Genomic DNA, 14,357 nt, shown 5'->3' on the forward strand with positions numbered 1-14,357 from the left:
CAGGTCCTCTGAAATAATAACAAAGAGGAATTTAAAGTTACTGACCCTCAGCTCTGACTCTCCGATCAGAGGCTCATAGACCTCTGGTTTCCTTCTCCTGAAGTTCCTTGGTCTTGCTGACATTGAGTATGAGGTTCTTGCTGAGGAACTGCTCGGCCAGATTTTCAACCTCCCTCCTCTCTGCTGATTTATCACCACCTTCGATTTGGCCAAGGACAGTGGTGTCATCAGCAAACTTGTATGTGGTTTTGGAGCTGTGCTTATCCACACAGTCGTACGTGTAAAGCGAGTGGAGAAGGGGGCTAAGCACACAGCCTTGGGGTGCCCCTGTGCCGATGGAGGTGCTGTTGCCAATCCAAACTAACCGGGGTCGACAAGTGAGAAAATCCAGGGTTCAGTAAGGCCTAGGTCTTGGAGCTCATTGGTCAGTTGAAAGATAATAGGAATGGATAGACAGATAGGTTAGTAGATAGATAGATAAATAAATAAGCTGATTAAACTAGTCACTTCTGCCAGATATTGCCTGGGTCGCGTAACTGATCGGCAGCATGGTTTTGAACCCACAGGTCTGGCAGTGCGGAGGCAGCATGGAGGTTCTGCCCTGTTCCCGGGTCGCCCACATCGAGCGCACCAAGAAGCCCTACAACAATGACATTGATTACTACGCCAAGCGCAATGCCTTGCGGGCCGCCGAGGTCTGGATGGACGAGTTCAAGTCTCACGTCTACATGGCCTGGAACATTCCAATGAGCGTGAGTGTGACCTGCCGGCCGGGAGAGGGGAGCTCAGTATGGGGTGGGGAATGGGCTCCTGCTGGAGACAGCTGACACCGAACGTCTGGTGAAGAGAGGGGTTTGGAGCCAGCTGCTGAGTGCAGTCGAAGTCTGCAAAGTTACAAGGACTTTAGAAACACAAAAGATGTTATTTATTGTTTATTTATTATTATTATTTCTTGTTTTTGTATTTGCACAGTTTGGTATCTTCGACACTCTGGTTGAATGCCCTCGCTGGGCGGTTTTTCATTGCTTCTGTTATGGTTATTATTCTATAGATTTATTGTATATGCCTGATGAATTTTGAGGTTTTAGTGAGAGTGCAGAGGAGGTTTACCAGGACTTTTCCCAGAGTAGAGGGCATGTTATATGACATGACAAACTTGAGTTCTTTTCTCTGGAGCATCGGAGACTGAGGGGAGAGCTGATCGAGGTTTATGAGAGGCAGAGATAGAGTGGACAGGGGGTATCTTTTCCCAGGGTTGAAATGTCTAATACCAGAGCTCATACATTGACGGTGAGAGGGGGTCAGTTCAAGGGGGATGTGAGGGGTAAGTTTTTTACTCAGAGAGTGGAGGATGCCTGGAATGAGCTGTCCGGTGTGGTGGTAGAGACAAATACATTAGAGACTGTTAAGAGACGTTTGGACAGGCACCTGGATGTGAGGACGATGGAGGGATATGGACATGGTGTAGGTCGGAGGGATTAATTTTTGGGGGCTTTTCGTTAACTTCTCAGCTGGTTGGGCAGAACATTGTGGGTGAAGGGCCTTTTCCTGCGCTGGACTCTTCTGTCGCCTGTGTTCTGTTTGCGATGGCACCTTTGTGTAGTGGTTAAGCATACTGCTTTACAGAGGAAGTGACCCGGGTTCAATTCCCCCTGCTGTCCGTAACGAGTTTGTACGTTCTCCCTGTGACCGCGTGGGTTTCCACCAGGTGCTCCGGTTTCCTCCCACAGTCCAAAGACGTACCGATTAGTAGATTAATTGGCCATTGTAAATTGTCCTGTGATTAGACCAGGAATTAAATAGGTAGGTGGTGGGTGGCACACGTCGGTGGGCTGGAAGGGCCTGTCCTGCACTGTATCTCTAAATAAATAAATGATTAAATGCTGGAAACCCACAGCTACAAACACAAATTGCCGGAGGAACTCAGCAGGTCAGGCAGCATCTACAGAAATGAATAAACAGTCGACTTTGCAACAATCATTCCAGTGCCCCAGAGGAGCAGGGTGAGCTGCCCCAATGACCGTCGCCCAGTGGCACTCTGTGATGAAGTGCTTTGACAGGTTGGTCATGGCCAGCATCAACTTCTGCCTGAGGAAGGACCTGGACCCACCACAATTTTCCTGTCGCCATAACAGGTTTACGCAGGATGCAATCTCACTGGCTCTCCGCTGGTCCATGGACAATAGCAATACCTACATCTGACTGCTGTTTATTGAGTATGGCTCAGCGTTTATCATTCCCTCAGTACTAATCATCAACCTCCAAACCCTGAGCCTCTGTACCTCCTCCATCTGCAAATGGATCCTCGATTCCCTCACCAGCAGACTACAGCCTGTGCAGATTGGTGATAACATCTCCACCTCACTGACAGTCAACACTGGTGCTGCTCAGGGGTGTGTGCTTATCCCACCGCCCTACTCTCTCCACACCCACGACTGCGTGGCCAGGCACAGCTCAGACACCATCTAGAAATTTGCTGACGACACAACTATTGTTGGCAGAACTCCAGATGCTGATGAGGAAGCGTACAGGAGTGAGGTAGATCAGCTGTTGACAACAACCTTGCACTCAGCATCAGTGAGAACAAGGGATTGATTGTGGACTTCAGGAAGGGGAACACTCATCGAGGGGTCATCAGTAAAAGGAGTGAGCCGTTTCAACTTCCAACATCTCTGAGGATCTATCCTGGATCCAACATATTGATACAGTTACAAAGAAGCACAACAGTGGCTATATTTCATTAGGAGTCTGACGAGATTTGGTCTGTCGCCAAAGACACTTTGCAATTTCTGCAGATGTACCGTGGAGAGTGTTCTGACCGTCTGCATCACTGTCCGGTATGGGGGTGGGGTGGCCACTGCACAGCATCAGGAAAAGCTGCAGAAAGTTGTAAACTCAGCCAGCTCCACCATGGGCAGTAGCCTCCCCAACATCGAGAAAGCAGTCAAAAGGCAATGCCTCAAAAAGTCAGTGTCCTTCACTAAGGACCCCCATCACCCACGTCAAGCCCTCTTCTCATCGCTACCATCAGGGAGGAGGTACAGGGGCCTGAAGACACACACTCAGCGATTCAGGAACAGCTTCTTCCCCTCTGCCATCAGGGAGGAGGTACAGGAGCCTGAATGCATACACTCAATGATTCAGGAACAGCTTCTTCCCCTCTGCCATCAGGGAGGAGGTACAGGAGCCTGAAGACACACACTCAGTGATTCAGGAACAGCTTCTTCCCCTCTACCATCAGGGAGGAGGTACAGGAGCCTGAAGACACACACTCAGCGATTCAGGAACAGCTTCTTCCCCTCTGCCATCAGGGAGGAGGTACAGAAGTCTGAAGACACACACTCAGCGATTCAGGAACAGCTTCTTCCCCTCTGCCGTCTGATTTCTGAATAGACATTGAACCCATGAACACTACCTCACCACTTTGCCCTCTCTTTTTTCATTATTTAATTTAATTTTCTTTTTCTTTTTATTTCTTATTGCAATTTATATCTTTTTCAATTGCTATGTATTTTAATGTACAGCTGCCCAAAGTTAACAAAGTCTTTCGTTTGGCTGTCGCTGAGGGAAAGGTTGTTGTCATGGCAATGTGTCACCAAGCTCTCGATCTCCCTCCTGTACTCTGACTCACCATTATTTGAGATCAGAGGTATCATTTGCAAACCTGTAGAAAGAGTTAAGAGCGGAGTGTGGCCGCACAGTCGTTGAGGTTGCAAGTGTAGACTAGGGGGTTGAGGACGCAACCTCGTGAAGCGTCAGTGTTTAGAATAATCATGGTGGAGGTGTTAACTTATTATGGTCTGTTACTCACTGAGTTGAGGGTCCTGTTGCAGAGGGTTTGGAGATTGCAGGAGACTCCTGGGGTTCTGACAGTCCTGCTGTGAGAGTTGCCCAGAAGTACAACTTCTGTGTCTCGAAGAAGGGCCTCGGCTCAAAACATCGACTGATTTCTCTTTTCCATCAATGCTGCCTGGCTTGCTGAGTTCCTCCAGAATTTTGCTATCTATAATGATATTTCGGTTTATGTGCCGTATGTAGTATGTGTTTGAGCACCGTGGTCTAGAGGAACGTTGTTTCGTTTGGCTGTATACATATGCAGTCAGATGACAATTCCTTCCTCTCCAGTCCTTGACCTTTCACCCCCCACTAGGCTTTGCCTATCACCTTCCAGCTCGCCTCTTTCCCTCCCCCCCCACCTTTTTATTCTGGCACCCTCCCCCGTCTTTCTCAGTCCTGAAGTAAAGTCTCGGCCCAAAACATTGACAGTTTAGTCTTTTCCATAGATACTGCCTGACTTGCTGAGTTCCTCCCGCATTTTGTGTGTGTTGCTCGGGATTTCCAGCATCTGCAGAATCTCTCGTGCTTAGGATGGCAATCAAATTGGACATGAACTCGATACTCCCCGAAATCTACCCCTCTCTTTCTCCTGAGCACGGTAGCATGGCCACTGAGCAGCTAAAGCAATGGTTCACAGACCCAGCGACCAAGGCTCAATTCCTGCCTCTGAGGAGTTTGTACGTTTCCCCCATGACCACAGGGGTTTCCTCCGGGTGCCCAGTTTCCCCCCACACTCCCACGTTCCAAAGATGTACGGGTTACTGGGTTAATTGGTCACATGGAAAGACTCATCCAGAAAGTCATGAGGCATGGGTTAAGTGGAACCTTGGCTGTTTGGATAAAACATTTGGCTTGAAGGAAGAAAGCAGAGGGTAGTTGTGGAAGGAAAGTATTCTGCCTGGAGGTCAGTGACTAGTGGCGTGCCACAGGGATCTGTCCTGGGACCCCTGCTATTCGTGATTTTTATAAATGACCTGGTTGTAGAGGTGGGATGATGGGTGAGTAAGTTTGCGGATGACACGGAGATTGGAGGAGTTGTGGATGGAGCTGTAGGTGGTCAAAGGTTACAAGAGGATATAGACAGGCTGCAGAGTTGGGCAGAAAAATGGCAGATGGAGTTCAATCCGGACAAGTGAGAGGTGATGCATTTTGGAAGGACAAACCAGAAGACTGAGTACAGGATTAATGGTCAGTTACTTACGAGTGTGCTAGTCACTGCACAGGTTGATATGGTAGTTAAGAAGGCCTATGGGTTGCTAGGCTTCATTAACGGGGGGATTGAGTTCAAGAGTAGAGAGGTCATGTTGCAACTCTACAAATCTCTGGTGAGACCGCACTTAAGAGTATTGTGTTCAATTCTGGTCACCTCATTATAGGAAGGATGTGGAAGCTATGGAGAGGGTGCAGAGGAGATTTACCAGGATGTTGCCTGGTTTGGAGAACAAGTCATATGAAGCAAGGTTAGCAGAGCTGGGACTTTTCTCTTTGGAGCGTAGAAGAATGAGAGGGGACTTGATAGAGGTCTACAAGATTACTAGAGGCATAGATAGGGTGGATAGTCAGTACCCGTTTCCCAGGGCACCAATAGCAAACACCAGAGGGCATAGGTACAAAATTAAGGGAGGGAAGTTTAGGGGAGACATCAGGGGTAAGTTTTTTACACAGAGGGTTGTGAGTGCCTGGAATGACTTGCCAGAGATGGTGGTGGAGGCTAAAACATTAGGGGTATTTAAGAGCCTCTTGGACAGGCACATGGATGAAAGAAAAATGGAGAGTCATGGGGTAGTGTGGGTTTAGTACTTTTCTTAAGGATTATATGGGTGGGCACAACATGGAGGGCTGAAGGGCCTGTACTGTGTGGTGTAATCAGGCTCATGGGGCCGGAAGCATCTGTTACCGTGTTGAATCTGCAAATGAGGTGGGTGACTCAATCGGGCAGTTAGAGAAGCGATAAATCGAATGGCCTCCACTGTGCGCTGAGGACTCCACTAACCCTTCCCGTTTACCCTCCCAGAACCCAGGGGTTGACTTCGGCGACGTGTCAGAGAGAGTGGCCCTGCGGAAGAGGCTGAACTGTCGGAGTTTCAAGTGGTACAGGGACAACGTCTACCCGGAGATGAGGGTCTACAATGACACGGTCACCTACGGAGAGGTGAGCTGGTCCCTCGCGGCCCCCGGCGGTCCGAGCCAGGAGCCGCTTCCAGGGAGGGAGGATGGTGGTTGTTGTAGGGGAGGGTACCGATGAGAATAAATGGAGCAGCTAATCGGAGAAATTTGCCCACTCTAACAGCTGGGAAAGCCCATACACAGCTGGATGCCTCTAAAAGGTGGCATCCATCACTAAGGACCCCCATCACCCAGGACATAGCCATTTCTCATTGCTACCATCACGGAGAAGGTACAGGAGCCTGAAGACACACAAAAACACTACCTCACTATTTTTTTGCTGTCATTTTGCACTAATTTAACTTAAGTTTTATATATATTTTTCATGATGATTTAAAGCTTTACAATGTGTTTCTGGTTTAAGATGCTCTGGTGAAGCATAGTGACGACTTTCTGGCAGCAAACACAAGTATTTTATTACTGGCACCTTTTCTGGACAACGATCACCACAGTCAATACCCTGTAACTTCCCTTTAGTCGATGTGCATTCGAACCGGTTGTCCAACCTGGCATTTTGGGGTGTGAACTGAAGCTTTGAAGATGCGGGACGGTTGTGGTGTGGGCCAGATTGAGGTGCTGGAACCTGAGCCCAAGAGTGGGAAACGAGCCAGTGATTGACCACTTTAAACACTGGGCCACATCGAAGAGGTTGGGTATATGTCGAACTGAGGTGGCAGGTTCCAGGCTCGAGACCATAGCAAAGTGGCAGGGCCTGAGCCGGAGAGCAAGGAGTGAGCCGCCGTTTGGCCAATTCAAGCACCAGGCCAGATTGAAAAGGTCAGGGGTTTGGGGCTGGAGGTGAGGGATGGGCCAGTTCGGCTCATTGTTCCTCGAGGTTACTCATCTCTGTGTTGAACTGAGGCTTGTGACCAATGGGCTACTGGACCGGCTGCGGTTATGACTGGCTTTGTGGCTCTGGGTTCACTTCCTCGAACTTCCGTTCTGAGTGTTACTTGCTTGCCGTTATTCTTGGCATGACTTGTATCTTCTCTCTGAGCAATGGGTGTTTGACGTTTCTTTGTTTTGTAACTGCCAGTAAGGAGACGAATCTCAAGGTTGTAGAACGTACACACACTTTGATAATAAATGTACTTTGATCTTTGAACTTTGTACTGCTGCTGCAAAACAACACATCTCACAGCGTACTCTATGCTGGTGATATTAAACCTGATTCTGATTCTGATTCAGGAGCACTTAGAACAGTACAACACAGGAACAGGCCCTTCAGCCCACTATGCTATGCTGAACCAATGAAATGGCCAACTAAAATATTTGCTTCTGCCTACACAATGCCCATATCTGTATTGTGGCAAAAATAGCTAACACGAGAGGGGGCAACATTTAAATGAGATGGGAGGGAAGTATTGAGGGGGGGGGATGTCAGAGGGAGGTTTTTTCCACAGAGAGTGGTGAGTGCGTGGAACACGCTGCCAGGGGCCGTGGTAGAGGCAGATCCTTGAGGGACATTAAGAGACTCTCAGACAGGCACATGGGTGATAGGGAAATGGAGGTAATGGGTGGGTTAGATTGATCACAACATGTTGGCACAACATTGTGGGCCTAAGGGCCTGTACTGTGCTCTACCGTTCGACATTCTACAGTACTGTGCAAGTCTTAGGCACACATATATATATATGCCTAAGACTTTTGCACAGTACTGTAATAATTTTATGTATTGCACTGTACTGCTGTTAGGGTCCGGTCCGGGATCCGCCTTTCGGGTCTTGCTCCGGTCCGCAGACTCCGGACTCCAGGCCTTGTAGCCAGCCCTCCTGTCACTCGGAGCCATGGGATCATCTTGGCTTAAGGAGGTACACCTGTCGCCTATTAGGGGGCAGGTGTTTATAAGGGGCTTGGGGACTGAGGCTAGTTGGGGGATGGGTTGTCTTGATCTGAATCTGGTTTAAACTGCTCTGTCTTCTCTGAATCCTGCCCTGGTTGCTGGTCAGTTCTGTATCCTGTTCTGCCTGGGTTCTGACCTGCTCTGTATTGGTTCTGTTCAGGTTCATCTTGTTTTCCTGCTTTTCTTGTGTGTGCTGGTCCTGCTGTTCTGCTGTATTCGCCTTGCCCGTGCTGCCTGCTTGCTTCTCCCAATTTACCGGTGTATCCCGGTTGTCCTGCTGCTCACCCTGGACCCAGCTCCCTTCCTGTCCCTTTCCTCCATTGGGGAAGCCAGGCCGTCTGCCGTTGCCTGGCGGGGGGGCTCGGTCCCCTTCCTACCCCTCACCTCAGATGGGTTGTGCCCCACCCCTGCCCAGGTGTCTGTCCCTTGCCCAGGCCTCCTTGTTTCTGCCTGGGATCCATGCAGCCTGCCCTGAGGACTCCGTCCCTTTCCACCCCTTGCTCCCTACAGGTTGTGCCCGCACCTGCCCAGGTGTTCTGCGCTTTGCCCGGGCCTTCATGTTTCTGCCTGGGAGGTGGCCCTGCCCAGGAGTTATGTGCCCGCCCCAGGGGGCTCCCCCGCCTGGCCGGAACTCCGGGATCCAGCCCCGCCTGGCCGGAACTCCGGGATCCAGCCCCGCCTGGCCGGAACTCCGGGATCCAGCCCCGCCTGCATTACCCCTTGAATGCCGTGGCATCCCCATCCTGTCCTACCCCTAGTACTTCAGTGCCTGTGTCCTGCATTTGGGTCCAATCCTGTCCCAGTTCTTGACAACTCCTGCAAAAATAAAAATCAAATTCACGACATATGAGTGATGATAATCCTGATTCTGATATGGGTCTCTATTGTGGACTGAGAGTGGGGAGGGGGCATGGTTGGGGAAAGGGAAAGGGAAAGGGAGGCCTGGGAGGGGGCATGGTTGGGGAAAGGGAAAGGGGAAGGGAGAGGGGAGGGAGGCCTGGGAGAGGCAAGATAGACCTGGAGACTACATGGCAGAGTGGTTCAGGGCAGAGGACTCTGTCCTAAGTAGGGGTGATGGACTTAAGTAAATAAGAAGTGACTCTTGAGCACATAGATGAAAGAAAAATAGAGGGCTATGTGGAAAGGAAGGGTTAGATTGATCTTAGGTAAAAGGTCAGCACAATATTGAGGGCCGAAGGGCCTGTACTGTGCCGTAATGTTCTACGTTCTATATTTTGATGGGACACGTGACCTCATGGTCAAGGGATGACCTCCGGCCACTAAAGAGGTTCTGGTACAAAATGCAGAATGAGACACCAGGCCATTCCCGAACCGAGAAATCTTCTGTAGACCTTTAGTCGGATCTCCATGACCTTGTTCTGAATGTCATCTCTCTAATTCTACAGGTACGGAACAGCAAAGTGAGTGGCTACTGCTTAGACCAAGGGTCAGAGGATGAGGGCAGGGCGATTCTCTACCCGTGCCACGGAATGACCTCGCAGGTAGGACCACCCCCTGTTGCTCCTGACTATGTGTCAAATCGGTTGTCCACCACAGATCTGGGTGAAGCTTTTAACGGACCTGGAGCGACTTAGATCTCCGTCAATCTTTACAAACTGCTGGCCAGGCGTCAAAGCACTTCTGAGTTTTAACTGATCAACGTTCAAGAGACAGAGTTTGGCCCATCTTGCCCACATTGACCAAGCTCGGTCACATTTGTCTGGCCTGCTCCAAACGTGGGCTCTGCGGTGTTTACCCCGCTATGTGCTGAACTGAGGCCAGGGCTGTGGGCCTGCTCCGAGCTTCGCGCCTGTAGGCTATGCGATGTTTGCTCTGCGGTGTTTACCCCGCTATGTGCCGAACACAGGCCAGGGCTGTGGGCCTGCTCTAGCTACCTCAGGTTTCATGCCTGAGGACTCACTTTCATTCTAATTTCTATTTACATACTTTTATTGCTTGCACAATTTAGGTGTTTTTCTCTCTCTGCGCATTGGCTGTTCGTTGGGTTTTTTTATGGGTTCTTCTGGGTTTCCTGCTTTGTGGCTGCCTGTAAGGAGACGAATCCCAAGGTTGTGTAATGCTTTGAAGATTCAAAGGTATGTTTAATGTCAGAGAAATGTATACAATATACATCCTGAAATGCTTTTTCTTCACAACCATCCATGGAAACAGAGAAGTGCCCCAAAGAATGAACGACAGTTAAATGTTGGAACCTCAAAACCCCCCAAGATCCCCCCTCCCACATATAAGCAGCAGAAAAGCAACAATGGCCCCCCCACCCCCACCAGCAAAAAATGCATCGGCGCCCCCCCACCGAGCACTCAAGCGTGATCAAAGCAACAGCAAAGACACAGACTTGCAGTATCACAAAGACAACTCGTTCAGCAGGTTTTTTTCTCCCTCTCTCCCTCCCTCTCTCCCTCCCTCCCTCCCTCCCTCCCTCCCTCTCTCTCTCCCTCCCTCTCTCCCTCCCTCTCTCCCTCCCTCCCTCCCTCCCTCCCTCCCTCTCTCCCTCCCTCTCTCCCTCCCTCTCTCCCTCCCTCTCTCCCTCCCTCTCTCCCTCCCTCTCTCCCTCCCACTACTGAAGGGGGATTGAGTTATTGCTCCTGATACAGTGGGAGGGGGGCCCACTGCTCGCTGTTTCCATGTTACAGTCTGCAGCAACGCTTTTCTCGACAGCCCTGAATGCTGCTCTCTCCATTTCCTGATCCCCTGTGACGATGATGCCAGTGAGGAATCTGGGTCGTTTGCAGAGCAGCTTCCCAAAGGCACACATCTCCCAGGCAGCTCCTGGAGATATTGAAAACGCTGGGCTGTTTGGCGAGCTCCAAGGCTTGGCAACCCACCACCATGAAGAACTGCAGTTTGAGTGCAGCTGTCGATCACGGACTCTGACATTCCTTTAAAAAGGAAAGAGGGAAGAATTCACAGATGAACTGAAAGAAGTCAGCCTCTGGCATGAGAGAGCAGTCAGTCATTTCAAAGATTGAAAGTATATTTATTATTAAAGTATGTGTGCTGCATACAACTCTGAGATTTGTCTTCCCACAGACAGCCACGAAACTAAGAAAACCATCGAACCCATTCAAATAAAAACACCAAACAATGCAAATGTTTGGTGCAATATGCAAAAAAAACCCAAATAAATCAGCAAATAAATAAAGCAAAAAAAATGAATAAATAACACCACAGAATATTAAACATCAAGCTGCAGCATCTTTGAAACCGTCCGGGACTGCTCAGTTTAGTTCAGTTCAATGTAGTGCTGTGTTGTTGTTCATTGACTGCAGGCCGCAGAGCCGGGTCAGGGTGATCAACGTCATGCAAAATAACAACAAAAAGAGGAGTAAACAGAAACACATCATAACATAAACCACAGAGTTTTCTAAACAAGGCTCTTCCTTCTTCTACGCTCCAATGGATGAAGTCCAAACCTGTCCAGCCTCTCCCTACAAAGTCAGTCCCCAGAATCCTGGCCACATCCTTGTAAAATGCCCCACAGTCGAACAGCGGTTTGCGCGATGCAATTACAGCTCAAGGTGTTGGAGTTCGAAGTTCAATCCCAGAGTCCTTTGTAAGGAGTTTATGCTTCCTTCCCATGGAATGCATGGGTTTTCCTCCGGGTGCTCCGGTTTCCTCCCACAATCCAAAGATGTACCAGTTAGTAGGTTCATTGGAACTGGCCATTGTAAATTGTCTGTAATTAGGCTAGAGTTAAATCAAAGGTTGCTGGCTGGCGTGACTCGGAGGTCTGGGAGTACCTATTCTATGCCATATCTCTAAATCAATAAATAAATAAAAGCACAAGAGATTCTGTAGATGTTTGAAGTCCAGAGCAACGTACACACAAAATGCTGGAGGAACTCAGCAGGTCAGGCAGCTTCTGTGGAGCAGAGTAAACTAAACACCTGACGTTCCGGGCTGAGTCCCTTCTTCAGGACTGGAAAGTAAGGGGAAAAGATCCCAGAATAAGAAGGTGGGAGGAGGACAGGCTAGAAGGTGACAGGTGGGACCGCTGAGGGGGAAAGTAGGTGAGTGGTGAAGGGGCTGATGAAGTAAGAAGCTGGAAGGTGATTGGTGGAAGAGGTGAAGGACTGAAGAAGAAGGAATCTGATAGGAGAGGAGAGTGGACCATGGGAGAGAGGAAGGAAGGAGGGACACCAGGGGGTGGTGATAGACAGGTGAGCAGAAGGGAGGCTTGAGAGAGAAACCAAAGTGGGGAATGGAAAAAGAGAGAAGGGGGAGGGGGAGAGAAATTACTGAAAATTGCAGAAATCAATATTTGTGCCATCAGTTTGGAAGCTACCCAAATAGAATATATAAGGAGTTGCTCCCCCAGCCTGAGAGTGTCTCGTCATGGCAGTAGAGGAGGCCATGGACTGACATGTCTTCGAAAATCTTAACCATATAACAATTACAGCACAGAAACAGGCCATCTCGGCCCTTCTAGTCCATGCCGAACGCTTACTCTCACAGTCTTCTTGACAGTCTTTCTGGTTATTCAGTCATGTGATTAAGACAGTGTAATCTGTAATGCGGATAGTTGGTACTTTGGGGGGTTTGAAATCTTGGAGAGTAATCAATTATCCACGCGTGATGTATGGACGTCAGTGGTGATGTCAGCATGAGAGCGGGACGGTAGCATAGTGGTTAGCAGGTCAGTTTACAGTACCAGTGACCCACATCTGCCTGTAAGGAGTTTGTGCTTTCTTCCCAAGACTGCGTGGCTTTGCTCCCAGAATCCAAAGACCTACCGGTTGGTAGGTTAATTGGTCTTTGTAAATTGTCCCATCAGGCTGGGGTCAAATCAGAGAGTTTCTGGGTGGCACTACTCAAAGGGCTGTACCTCAAAAAATAAATAAATGTCTTTTTAAAGATTAGCTTTATTTGTCACAGGTACATCAAACCATGCAGTGAAATGCGTAGATTGCATCAAATCAAACCAGTGAGGATATGCTGGGGCCACACCTCTGGTACCAATATAGCATGCCCACAACATACTGACCCTCACCGGTACCTCTTTGGACGAGGACACAGGCGGGAATTGAACACGGGCCACTGGCGCAGTAACAGCACCCCCTTATTGCCCATCTGTAACCTGAGGGGCCAGCTCACTGCTGACCAGATTGTCGGTCTGCAGCGGAGACAGTGCAAAGACAGAGTATTCACCTTTGATGCACCAGATGGATGGTTTTAAATCCAGGATTATTTAATGATTTTAATTTACGTTTCCCAGTTGCGTTGGTGAGGTTTGAACTCCTGATCCAAGATCAATGGCCCAACGCTCTGACTATTGATCACATAATGTAATCTGTATGCCACTATCCTCTGTGGGAGCAGAAATACGATAAATCCATCACCGCGTTGTTTCGTAACCATCTTTCATTATGCTTTCCACTTACTCACCGCAAACCATGGCCCCCCACACCCCGGGAGAACGGGCTGTCTGTGGGCTTGGATTCCGAGTTCCATCATGGGTAAAGCCCGGCCCACCATTGAGCACATCTACTAGAAAGCAGCATCCATATCATATCCATTTCAGGGACCCCCCCCCCCCCTCCCAGCACCATCCAGGGCATGCTGTCTTCTCACAGCTGCCAGCGGGGGATAACTTCAATTGCCCAACTCTGATTACCAACTCTGCAACTCATGCTCTCAATAACCATTGTTACTTGTTTATATGTTATTATTATTATTATTAGGTTTTAATTTTGTATTTTCACATTTTGTCTTTTGCACACTGGTTGCTTGTCTTTGTAGTTTTACATTGAGTCTACTGTGTTTCTTTGTATTTGCAAGAAAATGAATGTCAGAGCGACATACAGGACTGTACAAAATTCTCACGCACATACTGTATACATACTTAGTGTGCCTAAGACTTTAGAACAGTACTTTATTTGTCAACATGGAGTGGAGAGCGAGTGGCAGGAGCAAAGGACGTTGGGATTGGTGAGGGTGGAGCGCTGTGGGACAGGTGGCAGAGAAGGAGTGCCAGGGGAGGGGGTTGGCACAGGTACAGACACACCCAGTTCTGAGACACCAGGCAAGGCCATTTGATTCCAAACAATTGGTTCATTAATCATTACAGAATGTCTCTCTGTCCCTTCCCCTCTCCCTTCCCTTTTCCCTAACCATGATTCCCCTCCTCCTGCCTCCTTCCCACTCTCAGTCCACAATAGAGACCCAGATCAGAATCAGGTTTATCATCACTCACATATGGCATGAAATTGTGTTTTTGTGGCAGAAGTACAGTGCGATACATAAAATTACTACAGTACTGTGCAAAAGCCTTAGGCACCCTAGTGATATATATGTGTACCTAAGACTTTTGCACAGGACTATGTGTTCTGTGTTTGTGATAGTCAGCATGACTCCATGGCTGCGGGCTCTCTTTCTGTGCTAGTGACTCTATAATCCTCACGTTTGACGGCAGGGTAATAGTGGATCTTGTGTCCTCTCTGCAATGCCTCCTGAAGGACCCTGATTCGCTCCACACCCCAGTGATGCCAAC

The 14,357-nt window shown here is 49.0% G+C and overlaps 1 protein-coding gene across 1 annotated transcript in view; it reads left to right on the top strand.

Annotated features, from left to right (window-relative positions):
• galnt9 (polypeptide N-acetylgalactosaminyltransferase 9) overlaps window positions 1-14,357 on the top strand; it is a 251,445-nt gene that overhangs the window by 167,589 nt on the left and 69,499 nt on the right. Inside the window, 3 exon segments of the mRNA XM_059994615.1 lie at window positions 567-752; window positions 5,852-5,989; window positions 9,253-9,348. Coding sequence (XP_059850598.1) covers window positions 567-752; window positions 5,852-5,989; window positions 9,253-9,348 — 420 coding nt within the window.

The sequence above is a fragment of the Hypanus sabinus genome, chromosome 18 (genome assembly GCF_030144855.1).
Source record: "Hypanus sabinus isolate sHypSab1 chromosome 18, sHypSab1.hap1, whole genome shotgun sequence".
NCBI classification, from domain to species: domain Eukaryota; kingdom Metazoa; phylum Chordata; class Chondrichthyes; order Myliobatiformes; family Dasyatidae; genus Hypanus; species Hypanus sabinus.